The 18,947-nt window shown below is 39.6% G+C and overlaps 1 protein-coding gene across 1 annotated transcript in view; it reads right to left on the bottom strand.

The window, feature by feature from the left end:
• Positions 1 to 18,146, bottom strand: part of PRKAR2B (protein kinase cAMP-dependent type II regulatory subunit beta) — a 117,108-nt gene extending 98,962 nt beyond the window's left edge. Inside the window, exon 1 of the mRNA XM_028525437.2 lies at positions 17,590 to 18,146. Coding sequence (XP_028381238.1) covers positions 17,590 to 17,896 — 307 coding nt within the window. The 5' untranslated portion in view covers positions 17,897 to 18,146. The remainder of the gene's footprint in view (positions 1 to 17,589) is intronic.
• Between the last annotated feature and the right edge of the window lie 801 nt (positions 18,147 to 18,947).

Below are 18,947 nucleotides of genomic sequence, written 5' to 3'. Positions count from 1 at the left end.
ATACTCTCTCTTCTAAACCTACAAGGTCAAATATGTACAAAGGGAAGATTTGTGGAGACTACTGTTCTGTTTCTAAGAGTGAATGCTACCGAATAAAATTAGTAAGAATAGAGGAAGCCCAAGGCTTGAGTTCAGATTGTCTCACAACCATAAAGTCACAGCAAACGAACCCTAAAAGGATAAATAAGAAAAATATAAGCCCTGGTTGGCATAGCTCAGTGGATTGAGCGCGGGCTGCTAACCAAAGTGTCGCAGGTTCGATTCCCAGTCAGGGGACACGCCTGGGTTGCAGGCCATGACCCCCAGCAACTGCACACTGATGTTTCTCTCTCTCTCTCTCTCCCTCCCTTCCTCTCTAAAAATAAATAAATAAAATCTTTAAAAAAAAATATAAGGACTCTGAAATGAAGAACAACTGAGAAAACAATCAGGGTATGTGATTATGGTTGCCCTAAAAGTACAGTTATAGAAAACCCTCCCCCACAGTTTCATAGGACGAAGTTGTCCCTGCTATTCCAGTCTCAACTCAAAGGGCCCTCCTTGGGAAGCCCTTCCCTGAACACCCAGTTGGAAGTAGACCCTACATCATCCGGTCTCATTTTCTTCATAGCCATCAGCACTTCTAAAGGTATCCAGGGTACTATCTTTATTTTGTTTCCTCCCACACTAGACTATAAGCTCTTTGAGGGCAGGGTCCTTCCTTGTCTGTCTGCTTCAAGACTGTACCCCCAGGGCCTAGAACACTGCTTGGTATAAAAACATTAGGTTCAACAAAGCTGAATCAATAATGCTAATGAAAAATTAATATAATAGGCGTTTATCCTCACACCTATGTGGGGATCCTCCAAGGGTCCCCACATAACACTTTGAAATCCACCTTTACAACACTAGTACATTTGTATAACACACAATGTTTACTATAGCACTCCAGTAACAACAAATGGAAACAATCAAAATGCTTATTAAAGAATGTACAAAGTGTCTATTTATACAAGGGTCTATCACACAGCAATGAACTAGGGTTTAATGAGTCAATGTAACATCATTACAGTGTTCTCAAAAACAAGTAGAAAGATGAAAATTTATATAAATGAACTTCTGTAAGTGGTACAACTAAAAGCTTTGGAAGTATGCAAAATAACACCAGTTCTAATCTTTGGATAAAATTAGATGGCTAAGTAGTTATAGTACAAACACATGCACTGGAAATATAAACACCAATCTGACCACAGTGGCAGTCATGGATGGAGAAGAAATGAAGAGAATGGGGGTAAGAGAGGGGACTCCTACTGTACGTGATATTTCTTAAAAGAAAAAAAGACCTTAAGGGTTAAAATGTTAAAATTGTTAAGAGCTAGAGGATGGTTTATGTGAGTGTTCTTTATTTAGTCTCTGTTCCTTTCTGTGTATTGGAAATATCTCACATTTAAAGATTTCTATTTTTTTTTTTTTAGACAGAAGGGAAGGGAGGGAGAAAGAGAGGGAGAGAAACATCAATGTGTGGTTGCCTCCCAAGTGCCCCTCACTGGGGACCTGGCCTGCAACCCAGGCACGTACCCTAGACCAGGAATTGAATAGGCCACATTTGGTTTGCAGGCTGGCGCTCAATACACTGAGCCACACCAACCAGGGCAGAAATATCTCACATTTTAAAAAAATAGAAAATGTTCTGCGCTAGTTGGTTTTGGCAAATAAAAATTTCTTGCTATGCTCTAACAGTATTATCAGCAGCCCAACCATATTAATTCACATTTTTTAAATATCACCTTGGAACATATAAAAATTGTACATATTTACGGTATACAATTTGGTATTTTGATATATGCACACAATGTGAAACCACAATCAAGCTAAATAACTTACCACTCTACATAGCTACCATTTTGTGTATGTGTGCATGTGTGTGCGTGTGTGTGTGAAATTAAGATATACCTCTCAGGAAATTTCAAGTACATGACATAGTACTGGTTAACTACCGCTCCATGCTGTACGTTAGATCTCCAGAACTCATTCATCTTGCATTAACTAAACTTTGTACTTTTTTAATGCTAAATGTGTTCCTAAAATATTTTCTACAAAACATCCTTTTTACAAATGAGTATTAAAATTCAAACACTAAAATCCTTTTGGTTTTTTTAAAGGGATTGTAAGGAAATTATTTTAAGGAATTATTAAGAATCAAATGTCCTATTGTTACTTAGCTGTTAAACTGTTGCTAATGACAGTCAAATAAGAAATCAAAGATCTGTGAACAACTCCATACAAACAGTTACCTGAAAGAACTGCCTTTTTTTTTCTTCTAAAAATCTATTAAGCTAGCAATTTATAGTGGAGCAAGTACAGAATTAGGTTTTTGAAATAAAACCTCATTCTAATGTAAAACTTAGGTAGTTATTTGTCCTACCCTGAGCTTACTTTCATAAATATTATGACATGAGGAAACAGAAACAAGCTGTCAATTTAATGCAACTAATTTTTTCCAATTAATTTCTATTTCAGACACATAGTGATGTTTTTACTATAAACAGCTGCCTCATTTAAATAAAGTGATGATTTTCAATACTCCTACCTTCTCGTTCCTGGAGCATTTTTAAAATGATTTTTTAAAAACTTAAATAAAACTATAAACTTGAAGATTTTGTACACATAAGTTTGTTTATGCTGTCAGTTAATTCTCGAGGTAGGGGGACGGTAGGAAAACAAAGCAAAGCTTTATCCTATTGTTTGGGGGTTGTTTTAAACTTTATTTTTAAAAGTCAGATTATTTGCCTTGCATTTCAAATGCAATTAAGAAGCAGGGCTTCAGATTTAAAAGAGCATTTTTTTAAAAGTTTTGATAAACAGCTCAAAAACCTAAAGACTGTTTTCATATTTTTCATTAACAGCTTTTTTTTTAATATTCCACTCAAGGATATGTTTGTTGATTGAAAAAGAGAGAGAGACAGGGAGGCATCAATCCTATATGCACCACACCCATGACCCAATCGGAGACCCAGGCATGTGCCCTGACCAGACATCGAACCCACAACCTTTGGTGTACAGAATGAACCTCCAACCAACTGAGCCACCCAGGGCTCATTAACAGCTTTTTAAAAAGTTACTATTACTACACAGCCTTGAAAAGCAACCTCTCACTTCTTATATTTCGAAGCAAACTTCATTTTTTAGAAACTGTCATATTCTCAGATGTCTAAAAACTTACTGTTCCCTTCCCCCACTTCCCTTCTTTCTTTAACAAGCTCATCATAATGAGTATATGCCAGTCAGTGTTAACTCACTCATTTCTTACAGCAACCCTCTGAGGTACATACTATCATTATTCCCATTTCATAGATGAAGAAACTGAGGCACAGATGGTAAAGTAATTTGCCCAAGGTTCCACATGTTATAAATGGCAGAGCCAGGATTTAAACCCCGAGTCCATGCTAAAGTGAAGTCATTTTTTTAAAAGTGTGCATTGTTTCTAATTTTTCCTGTCACTACTCTTAAAATTTCAGCAACTAAAAGCAATGTTTGTTTTCCATAAACAACCAGGTATAAGAAGTATGAGGAAGAGGATATAGGCTCTAATTGATCACATTTATCAAATTATCGGACACACAAAAAAAGAACAACATGAGTGTGTACAGGAAAGAATAACAACTGAGGCAGAAGATAACACATTCTGTTTAGAATAAAATTATCTGGAGGTGCCCAAAGGACACACGAGCACAGGTGGTTGGTAAATGGGTAGCTGTGTTAATCTGAATCTTAAATAAAGGGAAGTCTGTGCTGCAGCAAGAGGAAAAGAGGAAAAATTGGGGGGCTCCAAAGAACATGTGAGCCTTGAGGGGTGGGCAGGAGTCACTCAGAAAGGGAAGGAGGCAGCCTGCACTCAGGCTGATGGAAGAAGGTTCATGGCAACATACAAGTTTTAGATTTGGCATGAAGCTCATATAAGAAGAGGTAACGTGGTAAACTTAGGTTGGTCAGAATGTCTCCTAGATTAGAATGTGAACTACTTACCAGCAAGGTAAGCCTATATGCCTATGTTCTTTGCATTTTGCAGACTGAACAGATACCAAGCCAATATATAATATAGCCTCATTTTTAATACAATGAAGCCTAATCTATGAAACTGAAAATAGGCTAAGGCTATTACATTTCATGTGAACATTTTAAAACTCATTTATGTAAAGAATTAATAGGAGACTATTTTAAAAATGTACATGCATGAGAGGGTTTCAATCACTTCAGAAATACCCATGTACAGGCATTTATTATTAATCAGACAGTTTTCAATTGAGGTTAAAGTATATTTGATCACCTACTCTGGGCAAAGCACAGTCCACACCAGAAAGCTGAAAGAGAGCACAGTCCTGCATTTTCCTGCCTGCCTGGGGTGGGGACACTTGACATCTGCAAAGCTTACTCAGATACAGTGCATATTCACCCTGCCATATTGATGCCATTAATGTTGGCCAGAGAACGGGCACAAATTTCTGTCAGGGCACAACGTCTGCTGGCCTTTAAGAAAGAGTGGGGCTCAGCAAGAAGGTAAGGAGGGAGGACTAGGCGTCAGGACCAGAATAACTTATGCAGCAATATTCAGTCATGTCAGTTAAAGAACCATGTCGTGTGTCTCTACAGACTGTGTGTTAATGACTACTTAATGAGTATTTATAAAAGAATTGACTTTTCTTCACGTCTCTTTACAGTTAAAATTCATTAAATATATAACACAAGTGCTGGGGACCACCCTGCCTGGTTTCAGGAGCTGTAACCCTCCCATGGCTAAGGCTGAGGGAGCGACCTTCGGACCATAAGCCTCTAAGGAGACAAAAGCTTATCTCCCTGGCAGGAGCACCACTTCTGCTCCTTTTACTTCATCCATAACTGACCCCCAGTGCTTGATCAGTTAGCCAATGACGGGTAAGATTCCCCAAGGGGGGAATGACCTAAGACAGGCATGATCACGTGGAGGCCCCAGGGAAGGACTTGGGGGGCTATGGAGAAAGGCGGTGATGGATCCTCGCCCCTCAGCTTTCACATAGCCCGAGTTCTCATTCTGCCTGCAAGAAGTCTTCTAATCTCTTGGCTGTCTCGCTCCCTCTGCCTGACTTAATCCTGAAACAATGACAGAGGGCAGCGCAGCCCTGTGCTAGAAAGGGCAGATTCCCCGGGTGATCAGGCCTGAGAAAGAATACATAAACTCCTGTGAAACCTGCTTCACTAAGAATGCTCTTAATTAAATGATAAAGGTTCGGGCAGGAAACGGGTTTGCTTCTCAGAGTTTTGTAGCCCTTTAGCTAACAGACCCTGACTCAGAATAGGCCCTCAGAATTCTTAGTATGTTATCTATTGTTTGATCCTTACTGCCTGAACTTTACCTGTATTCCTGGGCAAATCAAAAGCCAGTAAAAACCCTGTGAAGGAAGGATGGGGGCGCTCTCCTCTTGAGAGAGTGGCCAGGCCACTCCGAGGTGCCCTCCCCTTGAGAGGGTAGCCTGGCCGTCCCTTTTCCTCTACACAGGACTTGGTAGTCCATGTGAATGTCTCATGTCTCATGCATGACACTGCAGACACTGTGGGCTGGTGTCTGCGTCACACAAGTATATGATGAACATTTTTTCGAAAGACAAAAAAGGGGAGATAATGAAAAGTCTCCCTCCTAACCAGATGTCATCTCCAGAGACATTCTTCCTGAGAGAGATGCTCCATGAAACGGCATTTCTTTTAAACTTCTTTAAGCTTAGATTTTCTTCTAATTCCAATTGGCATTCCCATGGTTTGGTGATTCTTAAAAACCTACGATATGATGAGTCTTTTTGTCCATATTCAGAATCTGCATGAAGAATAGTGGTATTCTATAATCTAGGTTGGAGTTCAAGGTGAAGACAGGAATATAAACTTAAGGCCTGGATCTTCCCTACTATGGTTTTGGTTTTATTTCCTTTAAAAAAAATAGGGTTTCTATTGAGTCAAACAACTTACCTAATGAATGTCCATTTAAGAGAGCATGCACATCCACAGTAACCCTGCCTATGGGCAGGTCCTTTGTAACCCAACAGCTTAAGTCAGGAAACCAAAGGTAATCAGCCATGCTGTCTTATATATTAATAGTTCTGGGTCGTGTTGTATTGTTTAGCGTTGGGATCTACAAAATGGGTTCATGCACCCCAGGCAGAGTATAAAGCAATCCTTCGGAGTATAGAAAAAATTAGAACTTGTTTACCATTATTTTTTCTTTTCAATATCTATACTCTGGGAAGCTTTATCATCTACATAATAAACTAATATACTGGTACATGTATATAATTCATAAATACCTATTGGGAATGCATATTCAAATAGATTTTGCCCATGATGGTATATAATCAAAAAAGTTTTGAGAATTAAAACAGTTCAGTATATGTGGTGCTACTTCTAAAAATAAACAGTATCTTTAGTTTCTAAAGTACTATTGTAAATGTGAATTTGAATGTAACAAACAGAAAAAAAAAAAACAAACTAAAACAGACAGACAGACAGATCAATGCTGGGCTAGACTGCAAATTTTGAGAAAGAAAAGTAAGTAGCTTACTTTTTGATATGTAGTTCTTTTAAACTATGTTACCCTGTAAGAACTGCTGAAAATGAAGTGTATATACCATGGTTAAGGAGACGGGCTCTGAATTAAGACTGTCAGGTTCAAATCCTGACTATACCACTTCCTTGTGAGGACTAAGTATGTATAAGCGGCATTTTTTCAAGGTTTGTGGGAGGCGCATCACACACCAGAGCATGAACACCCAATCGTCACACTTTATAAGTGGCATTTTTTTCAATGTCTCATGCTTAAGCAGTCAAAATGTTAACAATTATTAAATAAAAAGAGTATCATTTAACAAATATTAGCTTTCTACAGTACTGAAATGAAACAGCTGAGTCATGTTTTAATTTGAAGAATGTTTTAGAATGATGTTTTTGGGGTCTAACTGAAATGTATTTAAACAAACGGAAGCTTTTTTCCTTTTTTCTTTTTTTTAATCCAAAAAAATCCTCTTAATATCACTGCCATGAACTATTTTGTCTTGGAACAGCTAATGTAAATTAAACAATGTCAGTCCCTAGCCAAACGGATACCGGAATAACTGTATACAGTGTATCTTCTTGGCTTCACTTTTATGTGGAACATGTGTTTATATTTTGACCTTTTGTCTTTTTTCTTAAATACAGAAACATTTTTAACCAGCAGCAACTGGAATGAATTTTCTGTTTCCAAACATATTAGGCTACACATGACAGAGCCTATTGCTAAAACATTTATAAATGTTACACCAACTGTGTTTATATATCTGATTTTTTTTAGATTGTTTTGTTTTCATGTAAGTCATGACCTACAAATTTTAGATCAAATTCTTTCCACAAAATAATTACATAACGGAACAATCTGAGTCATTTTGAATTTCCAAAACACAAAACTAACCCATAGAAAATAAAGATGATGACTGGCATCACGGTGAGATTTTTGTGCAGGGCTCTGTGATGATCCCAACCACACCTGAATGGTGTGTGTAAGAGTAGGAGGACAATAAAACCAGGCTCAAGAATACGATGATAATAATTCATCTAACTCAGAAAAATCACTGCATTCTTTTTACTTTTCAATTGTCTCTTCTTCAGTAATACAAAAATAAAGTCTAACATGAGATTTCAATTCAAGGAAAAAAATCGAACAGAAAAAATGGTAATTCAGGACTTCCAGCCAAGATGGAGGCATAGGTAGATAGGCTTCACTTCCTCATACAACCAAAGGAAAGATAACAACCAATTTATAAACAAAAAACAACTATGCTCTGGCTGGTGTAGCTCAGAAGACTGAATGCTGGCCTGAGAACCAAGGGATCACTGGTTCGATTCCCAGTCAGGGCACATGCCAGAGTTGTGAGCCAGGTCCCCAGTAGGGGGCACAAGACAGGCAACCACACATTGATGTTTCTCTCCCTCTCTTTCTCCTTCCCTTCCCCTCTGTCGAAAAATGAATAAATAAAGTATTTTTTTTTAATCCAGAACTGACAGAAAATCAAACTGTATGGAAGTCTGACAACCAAGGAGTTAAAGAAGAAACATGCATCCAGACCTATAGGAGGGGTGGAGACAGGAGGCCAGGGTAGAGAGGACGCGCGACAATGTAGCGGCTGGCAGGGGGCAGGGGTAGAACTGAGACATCCCACATTCCCGTGCAGATACACCAGGAGGAACAACTGGGGAGTGAGACAGACCATGGCAACCTAGGGTTCCAGTGCAGGAAACTAAAGCCTCAAAAACTCTGGCTGTAAAGACCTATGGGGGTTGCAGTAGTGGGAAAAACTCCCAGTTTCACAGGAGAGTCCACTGGAGAGACCTACAGGGTCCTAGAACATACACAAACCCACCTACCCAGGAATCAGGACCAAAAGGGCCCAATTTGTTTGTGGGTAAAGGGGAAGTGACTGAAAGCCTGCTGAGAGCCGAGTAAGCAGCATTGTCCCCTCTTGGACCCCTGCCCCACAAAACAGCACCACAACGCAGAGAAGGCTGCCCTGCCATGGGTTGTGCTGCCCTGAAGAATACCTAAGGCTCTGCCTCTTACAACATAACAGGTGTGACGAGACAAACAAAAAATATGACCCAAATGAAAAAACAAATCAAAACTCCAGGAAAAGAACTAAGCAACAGGAGATAGCCAGCCTACCAGACGCAGAGTTCAAAATGCTGGTAATCAGGATGCTCACAGAAATGATTGAGTATGGTCACAAAATAAAGGAAGAAATGAAGTCTATACAAAGTGAAATAAAGGAAAATGTACAAGGAACCAACAGTGAAGGGAAGGAAACCAGTACTCAAATCAATGATTTGGAAGAGAAGGAAGACATTAACATTCAACCAGAACACAATAAGAAACAAGAATTCAAAAAAAATGAGCAGAGCCTTAGGGAACCTCTGGGGCAACTTTAAACACTCCAATATCTAAATCATAGGGTTGCCAGATGGAGAAGAGGAAGAGCAAGAAATTGAAAACTTACTTGAAAAATATAATAAAGAAAAACTTCCCCTATCTGGCAAAGGAACCAGATATGCAAGTCCAGGACACTCAGAGAGTCCCAAAGAAATTGGATCCAAGCAGAAACACACCAAGGCACATCATAATTACATTAGCCAAGATTAAAGAGAAGGAGAAAACCTTAAAAGCAGCCAGAGAAAAGGACACAGTTACCTACAAAGGAGTTCCCTTACTCTCAGCTGATTTCTCAAAAGAAACCTTGCAGGCAAGAAGGGGCTGGAGAGAAGTTATCAAAGTCATGAAAGGCAAGGACCTGCATCCAAGATTACTCTCTCCAGCAAAGCTATCATTTAGATGGAAGAGCAGATAAAATGCTCCCCAGATAAGGTCAAGTTAAAGGGGTTCATTATCACCAAGCCCTTATTACATGATATGCTAAAGGGACTTACCTAAGAAAAAGAAGATGATCAGAAGATCAAGAACATTAAAATGACAACAAACTCATAACTATCAACAACTGAACCTATTAACACAAAACAAAAACTAAGCAAACAGCTAGAACAAGAACCGAACCACAACATGAAGATTACATGAGGGGTTATCAACAGGGAGGGAGAGAATGGGGGGAAAAAAGGTACAGGGAATAAGAAGCATAAATGGCAGGTACAAAATAGATGGGGGGAAGTTAAGAATAGTATAAGAAATGGAGAAGCCAAGAATTTGTATGTATGACCCACGGACATGAACTGGGGGGGGGGAATGCTGGCAGGAGGGGGGTGCAAGGCAGAGGGGTATTAAGGGGAGAAATAATGGGACAACTATAGTAGTGTAATCAATAAAATATACTTTAAAAAATGGTAATTCCAAACACAAAAATACAAAAGTAGTTTTCTTTAGCCTAGCCCAGCAATTTTCAACCTTTCTCATCTCATGGTACACATTAACTAATTACCAAAATTCCAAGGCACACCCAAAATATATTTTATGCCAATGTGACCAAAAAAAATAGCTATAATTTTGATTCACTCATGACAGAAAGCTATTGTTATTGGCTGTTGTCGTTTTTCTAATTTGACAGTCCAAGGGGAAAAAGGGTCAGTGCCCCTGAGTAAATAGTCAAGCATTGTACGTTTTAAAATTTTCTGGGGCATGCTAGCTGAAAATCTCTGGTCTAATCTTTTATACCTTAAACCTTATCTACCACCTTGATAGAAAACAGAAAGAATTCATAATATGCAAGTTAATATAAATAGCACTGAAAATGTCAGTGATAGTTCTATGTCAAAGAAGACCCAAACCAACTAAATTTGGTTAAGGAACTTCTCTGGCTCTCAGCTGCTCCACCTGTTAAATGAAATAGACTATGTATGCTATCTGGGAGACAGTCTCTGACAACAGGATTGTGATTCTTAAGAAGTCTAGAGATAGAACACTTAAAAGAATAATTTCTTTTTTCTTAAAAACAATGGAGGAGTTGATTCTCAAAAATTTCTGCAGTGAGTGGATGAGTGAATCAGCTACCTTCCAACATTCACGTATTCCTTCTCCAGGCCTCAGCCCCTTTCTGGCATCATGTGATCTCGACACTAAGAAAGTAGACTCTGCAGTCAGTTACTCAAAATCTCCTTAACTGAACTCCTCACTCTCAAATAGTGCATCAATCCCAACCTCCACCACAGGCCTGCTTGCTCTATGGATTATCTTCATTAAAAGGCTAAATTAAATGGGTTACAGTCCTAGCTGGTGTGGCTCAGTTGGTTGAGTGTTGTCTAGTAAACAGGAAAGTCTCGGGTTTGATATCCAGTTGGGGCACATGCCTAGGTTGTGGGTTCAGTCCTGGTTTGGTCCCAGTCCAGGTGCATACAAGAGGTTATGGATCAATGTTTCTCTCCCTCACATTGATGTTTCTCTGCCTCCATTCCCCTCCCTCTAAAATCAATAAGCATGTCCTTGGGTGAGGCTATAAAAAAAATCACCTAATGGCTTACAATTTAACTTCTTATTGATCAATTCAAAATATCTCATTAGTATTTACACAGTTTAAAAAGAAAACAGCGGTTTTTTTTGACACAGTTATGAACAAAATCTTTACAGCTGGAAATTTACTAGAATCTATAAAATGAGATTTGCAACAACAAATAACCATTAAATATTTACTCCAGTCCCATCCAGACATAGCACATCACTTTACCAGCAACCCAAAAAGAAAACTTGTAACCATCACATTAAGCGATGACTAAACAGTTTGATAATACTTAAGTAGACACACAGAAGCATCCAATACTTTACTTTTGTTTGGGTGTTTTCATTCTATGCCCTCTTTTCCTAAAGCCTAAAATAAAAGTTGGATAACAGTTTGAAAAAGGACATTATTTCAAGTACTTTGATTTTCTAATTTCAACACTAAAGCAACCCACTGAATATTTCTATAAAAATTAATAATGTTCTTAACTGTCTGCTCTGAAAATCATAATCACCATCTATAACTCAAACTATTTTTTAAATTTCTAATAGTATTGTTTGATGCTCATAAGTAAAATAATGCCTTCAATGTTTTAGCCGTCTGTCATAAATGATGTAATCCATTTCAGGAGGATTTAAAACTACCACATAAATTTCTAATATCCAAAGACCATTAAGTCTCATTAATTACAAAATCCTGGGCTGGGCTTTTAGCTACAAATTATGAGTTGAAAGGATGTGAGGGTTTTTGTTTTTTTACTGTGCAACACAGCTGAATATTAAATCCTAAGTAGAACTCACATAAACTTATTTCCTACTTTATATCTCCAGAAAGTGCAAATGCTAGCTTCATTTCCCCCAAATACAATAAAATTACTATTCTGCAAGAAAAATGTACACTTCTGTAAGATTTCACATTAATGAGATAATTTGTTTAGCATGCAATCAACATTTGGAGAGTGCACTGTGCTATGGGCCTTACAAATATTAAACCATTTATGTCCGTAACAACTTTATGAGGTAGGTACTATTACTCTAGTAACATGTCAACATGCCTAGACCAGCACTTCATACATAAAAAAATAAATGTTGCCTGAAAACCTGACTTTCATAAACATTATTCAAACTGATTAAATGTATTTAAGAGGGTGCTGATATATTAAGACATCTTAACTTTTAGTCACTTGCTTAAGATAACTCCAACAACCAAAATTTCTTCAGTACTATGCTGACAGCTACATGTAGGAGGAGGGAAGAGCTGACAATTGGTTGCTTTGTCTCATAATAATCTCATTGCCATAGAGAAAGCAAGTTCTTATATAAGGGCACAAAGAAGTGAGCCTAATAAATTAGCCGAAGCAACAATTCTTTAAAGTGATTATTACTCTCTCCAGCTTCCTGCTATCAGCTGGGTCATGAACTCGATAGATAAACATATTTCTTACTCCCAGCACAAGCACAGTGAGAACACTTTCATAGCCGAGTCTTGAGAAGTCAGTCCGTCTACTGCCCTCACCACTTTTCCGTCATCTCATTTTAGAGAGACCATGTAAACCGTGTCAACAGATGAGTTTCTGACTTGTATTCTTCAAGTAGGAATGGGGCTTTAGTTCTTCTAATTCTGTCTCTAACAGATATTTGCTCGTAATCAACTAAGAAAACATTTTTAGAAACACGACTATCCTTCTCAACTCTCCTTCAACCATTTCATAACTGTTCCCTAAGTCTCCCGCCGCCACAACCACCACCACAAGCTCCAACTTTCCAATATTTTGCATGGTTTTGAGAATCCCCTTAAATTGTAAAAAGTCAACAGTAGATAAAAATCTCCAACAAAAATTTGACATTGCTGAAAGTTAAGAGGATTAAGTCATAGTTTTTACATGGTAAATTTCTTTTTATATACCTCTGACATGCCTGCTTATTAGATATTGTTCTACATTTTTGGCCTGTTTATCCACTTTGAATTCTAGATCCTTTTCTTCTACAATAAGGAAAATTACTTCTTCCATAGTGTATATTAGTTTATTTTTCTTCCAGATTCATTGCTTTTCATATACAGTATGTATAACTTATGCTTTTCTGGACACTTGTCTATTTATCAGGGTATTTTCAAATTTTATTTAATGTTATAATTTTAGCAATTTCACTGAAGAAATTATTGAGCAACACAAGATCTCACAATGATGCCTATGTAAAACCACTACAGGTATTCTCTGCTTTTCAAAGTTCATGTTACACCACTTCGACAAAACCTGTATTAGTGCATACCTGTTTTTTGCTAACTGAGAAAAAAAAAACAAAAGAGGATTTTCATTCTTATGAAACAAGGCAAAAGGTAAAAAACAGTGTTCAGCATTTGTTCTGTAGCAAGCCATGTTAGGGGTAGTGCGTACCCTGAGCAGCAAGAGTGGCACTACTTTTACTTTATGTTAGTGTTATTTTTAGGTTTGTGCTATTTGGCATGGTTTGGTGGGTTATTTTGGGGGTCAAAATTTCCCATATAAATTAATGGTACAGTTCACTCTTGAACACCACAGGTTTGAATAAGTCCATTTATATGCAGAATATTTTCAGTTAGTACTATAAATATACTTTCTCTTCCTTATGATTTTCTTAGTAACTTTCTTTTATCTAGCTTATTTTATTGTAAGGATACAGTATGCAATGCATATAACAAAAATATATGTTAATCGACTGTTTATGTTATCAGTAGGCTTTTAGTCAACAATAGGCTATCAGTAGTTACCTTTTGGAGGAGTCAAAAGTTACACACAGATGTTTGACTGCACGAGGGGTTGGTACCTCTAACACCCACCCCCACCCCTTCTTCCTGTTGTTCAAGGGTCAACTGTAATTGCTTCTTCATTTTACAAAAGATTTCATAGGAACACTCTACTTTTATATGGGGGAAACCTGTAATTACTATAGAGTCCACTACAAACTGCAGCTAATCCAACTATTTGTTCTGTAAACTCTAAACCTTTCTAATAAATTCCAAGCCTGGGAACACTGACTTTTCCGAAGTGATAGGCCAAGCTTTCCTCACTTCCACAGGATGGGAAAGAGGGAGGCAGGGTCTCCATTATAGCTTCTTTCAGGATGTCAGAAGTTCCCCAAAAGGGGATTACCATGTGCCATTATTATTCTAATAACTAAAAATTGCCTTTTTAACTAGAAATGATAGCAAACAGAAAACAGAAATCAGAAGTGACAAAATTAAAACAAAACAGGAGAGGAACAGGAAAGCAAAAGAGTCAAGACCACCTTCACCCACCTATTTCATATGGTGCCATCCAGTCATGCTACTAGACCGGGGCTGCCTTGTTTTGATTCAATCACCACACTAAGATGTCAATGTCACATGCCTATGAGTCTACGATCACCCGTTTCACAGTCAAAAACTTGCCTATTTGCCCATTCGTTCATAAATTCCAGTACTTGTCCTAAAGGGATTCATGAAAATGGGTATGAACCAATCAATGCAATTGTATCACCATTACTGAGGAAAACAACAACGACAGGAAAACCTGACTTGTGAGTCAGCCCATTCTACAAATTTAATTTAGGAAAAACTCCTTGATAGGCTTGGGTTAGAGAGATGTGAGAAAACAGGCTCTGCTACTTCCTGGCCCTACGTGTAACCTTGGACAAGTTAATTTTTCAAAGCTCTAAAGATAAACCACATTAAGGTAGAGCTTGACATAAAAAAATACTCAAGTGATGCCAGCCCTCACTGCCTTCCAGAGGTAAAAGCTGGGAGTTAAGGGCACAGGGATGGAGCCAAGCCCACCTGTGTTGCAATACCAGGTTTGCAGCACGCTGGCTGTGAAATAGTGAGCAAATAACAGTCGTCTTTGTCATAAAGGTGGGATAATGAATTGAAGCATTTAGCTAGTGCCTAGCATACACCAAATGTCATTAAATGGCAGCTACTTTTTAATTGTTAATACAAGAAAGATATTATTCTTATCAGTGTTTATCAATGTTTCTCAAAGAGTAGTCAGGGAACGATGAGTATCAGAAAGACCTAGCATGTCTGGAAAAAAAAAACAAAAAACCTGTCCCAGCCCAACCTATTCAAAAAGCTCTCCAAGAATGGTACCTAGGAATATTCATTTCTGAATCGAACTTCCTTGAGATGCATACTAAAATTTAAGAATTACTGATCCAGCTGGCTCTGTGTTGTGTCACAGTAAATTAAGACTTATCTTCCAGTACTTCTTTCCTTTACTAGGAGATTATCAAGTAACTGGTTCATTTGTTTGTTTGTTTGTTTAAATATATCTGGGCACTGTTTTGGACCTAGGCATTGAACAGACAGGCTCACTCCTTTGTTTTCCAATGGCATTACTCTGACATTTTTTTCCCCTCTCTGACAAGAAGTTGGCAAACTACGGCCTTGGTCTGTGGCCAATTTTGTACAGCCCCGACCTCCAGAGGAACACGTATTCAAAGGGTTGTTTAAAAAAAAAAGAATATGAGATAGAGCCCAAATGTGGCTCACAAAATCTAAATAAAGTATTTACTGCTTGAACTTTTACAAAAAAGTCTGCCGACCACTGGCAGCCTGAAAATGTTTTTAAACTCCAAGTCTCAATACAATTTATTTTTTTAAAGGAGAGGATTATAACAGAAAATACTCTAGTAGACATTATCTACTGCACCTAGTAGAGGGAAGTACCACTGCCAAAGTTTCTGATATTTTGTGTGTGTGTGTGTGTGTGTGTATACGTGTGTACTAGGTAACGATCAAATTGCATTTGGTTAAAATCAAAAAAGTTTTTAAGTCGTTGAAGGTGGTATAATCAGTTAACAAGTATGTATTAAAACTCACACTCAGTAATTTTTACAATAAGGGTGCCTTGGAAAATATAAAACCATACAAAATGATCCCTGCTGTTCAGAAGTTAGTAACTTATTTTTTCATTGCAAAATAGAAATGAAATCTGCCTTGTGTGTAATATACGTGGCTGTAAGGAAAAACTGGAATCATCAATGCCAAGTACTTCAAAAGCATTATACAAAGTATTTTAGTTATACTAAATTGTATTGAGCACATACAGGTTCTTTAACAACTCCCTTAGTTCCCAGTTTCCTCCAATCTTGGAAACAACTCTTTTTTCCCTTTGTGTGTGTGCATGTGCATGGGTATGCACATATGTGTGCATGTGTGTGTTGGAAGCATAAAAAAATAACATTAGATGCCTCTGTCTTTCGTGTTATCCATTAATGGCTTCTCCTCATTTATTTATAATATGTATTCCTTTATCCTTTTCTTGCCTCTAGTAAGAAAATTATTTGATTAAATTCTTGTACAAAAAAATTTAAACTGATTTAAAATTTTTAAGTAACACCCTTTCCCTTTATCTTCACAGAGCACTAACTTCCAGGGATTTTGTGACTGTTTTGAACAAGCTAAAAATACTTTAATTTTATAATAGGGTTCAACAACTTTGCAAAGAAACATCTTCCTAGGTACACACACAAGATGACACTTGTAACTATTTTCATCATATGAAATGAACTGCAGGCACAGAAGTCACAAGTAGTGTAAGTAAATAAAAGCTGCTGCAATGCTGAATGCATGTTTGCCTTATATCACAAAAAGAAACACTTGCACAGTGCACACCATGTTGTTTTAACTTGTGATGCCATAAAGATGGGATTTACGCATTTGTGTAAACACAGGAGGCTGCAAATGTGGGTGTGTGTTAGGGAAAGAAGGTTGTAAGCAGAAGGGGTGGGACTTGCCAGGAGCAGCTATTTGAGAAAATTCCTTTTTCTTTCCCATTCATCTTTCTAGCTTCAGTGTCTGGAACAGTCTTTGCAATTACTCACTGGCTTTTAATTCTAAAGACAACTTACCAAGCTTTCAAAACTTCCTACAGTGTTTTTCAAACGTTTATTTTTTAAAACGGCTCCGAATCACTCAATATTTGTTTTATATGAAAAATAAACTATTACCCCGTTTCTTCATTCCAAAGACCCAGCACGTTACAGGTTAAAAAGGATCCTTTGTTGTGTGTCCAAAAATAACACAACGCAGAATTGGTAAATTGGAAAATAAGGGATTACTTTGTTTCCAAGAATATCAAAGCTATTACCATACATTTTGTTCTTCCCCAATTTCATGCTCCTTTTAGAGAATTTGCACTCCTAACAACAAAGCCAATCCAATCGAACACTCCTCGCGGTTTCGCTTAGGACACTCCATTAATAAACATAAGGGCTGAAAGAGGATGCCAAGCGGGCCAGGTTTCTTTATGCACAATGGTATCCGTCCAAAGCAGTTATCTCCAACCACAGTGAAAGTTGTCTTGCAGATGCCCACCCCCAACCGACCGTCCTCGGCCTCACAGCTCAGGGCCAGAGGGGCAGACGGGCAGAGAACCCTTACCTTTCAGCTCCCCACTCCAGGAGGAGACGAGGGGAAAGGCATGACAAGAGTAGGAAGGTGGGCGAATAGGAGAGTCAGAAATGGATGCTGAGGGGGTGGGGGAAATGGGAAGGTAGGGAAGGTGGATAATGCGGGAAGAAGTGGGTGAGCAAAGATGAGGAATTCAAGAGCACAGGGGAGAAAGGCTGTGGGGAGAGGGAGCGGGCAGGGGGTCAGTCCTCACCGTTGAACGCCCCTGTTTCCGAGGCCTCCTCCTCTTCCTGCTCCCCGTTCTCGGAGTCGGTGTGCATGGGCTCCTCCGCGAAGTTGACCCCCTTGCTGGGGGTTCCGCCCCCAACGGCGGCGCCCGCGTCCCCCCAGGTCCTGCCCTCATGGCCGGAGCGCGCGGCGCCTTTGCGCTCGTTTTCCTGCTGCAGGCGCGTGAAGTGCTGCAGCGCGAACTCCAGCAGGTCCGCGGGCTGGTGCCTCAGCACCTCCACGGTGAAACCCTGCAGGAGCTCCGTCAGTCCCGCCGGAATCTCGATGCTCATCCTGCCTTCCGGGCGGCGGGCGCCTGCGCGCCGCCCTCGCCCCCTCCCCGGACAAGCCTTGGGCCCCCCGGCACCCACCAAGCGCCGTGGGTGCAGGAAGCGCTACCGGCTGCTAGTGTGGCGTAATGGGCGTCGGCGGCAGGGCTGGCCCAGCACGCGGCTGCTCGGTGCGGCGGCGGTAGCTGAGCGAGCGCGGCCCCGGGAGGGCTGGCAGCATCTCCGGCTCCTCCTGCTCCCACCACGGCCGCTTCTCTACCCCGCCCGGACCGCCCCGCCCCCACCCTCCGCAGCGCGGGAGGGAGCCCCCCACGTGCGCCCACGTGACCCTCGGAAACCATGGTAACCCAGCCGGCGGGCGGGTTTGCGGGAACGTGGCTCCCGCGCGCGCGGCTGAGGCGTGGGGCCTCCACTTCACAGTACCCGGGGTTGTGCCCCCGCCCCCGGGCCCCGTAACCAGCCTTGCCTAGTCGTACACCTGTCCGGACGCTCCGAGCGGGCGGGCCACAGGGCCGAATTCTCATGAGTCTTTCACCAGGGGGAACCCACGCTGGTGCCACAAGGTTTGCCCTGAATCTTAAGCCCCCACCTCGGTAGCGGCATTTTATTTTTTTCCGAGAATCTAGTTGCATTGATAAGTGTTTGTAATGTCTTTTGTTTAAAGTCATAGAGTGATACTGGTTCTCTTTGGATAAAGAAAAAATGTTTGTGACACCTTCCTTTTTCTTTCACCACATTTTATCCAGCCTTTCTCCATCCATCCTGTTTATTATGTTTCGCTTTAATGATACTATTCCATTTTCCACCCTATGCATTTACTACTACTTATTGAGACAAATGTACCGTTTATTGTGGGGCACCTATCAAAGTTAGTGGATACCTTTCAAATAGGATAGTGCAGGAACTGGAATAAAATGTCATGGTTAGGACAGATGGTCCTGAAGCAGGAAAAGCTTTGCTTGATTAGGCTCTTAATTATTTATTTTAAGACTTTCCCTTAGGCCTTGTGTGATTTTGAATATCTTCAAAAATAAGAATACTTCAGTATAAAGAG

This window comes from Phyllostomus discolor, chromosome 10 (assembly GCF_004126475.2).
Source record: "Phyllostomus discolor isolate MPI-MPIP mPhyDis1 chromosome 10, mPhyDis1.pri.v3, whole genome shotgun sequence".
Lineage (NCBI taxonomy): Eukaryota > Metazoa > Chordata > Mammalia > Chiroptera > Phyllostomidae > Phyllostomus > Phyllostomus discolor.
Note: the sequence above shows the minus strand (reverse complement) of the source record. Positions and strands in the feature narration are given on the sequence as shown.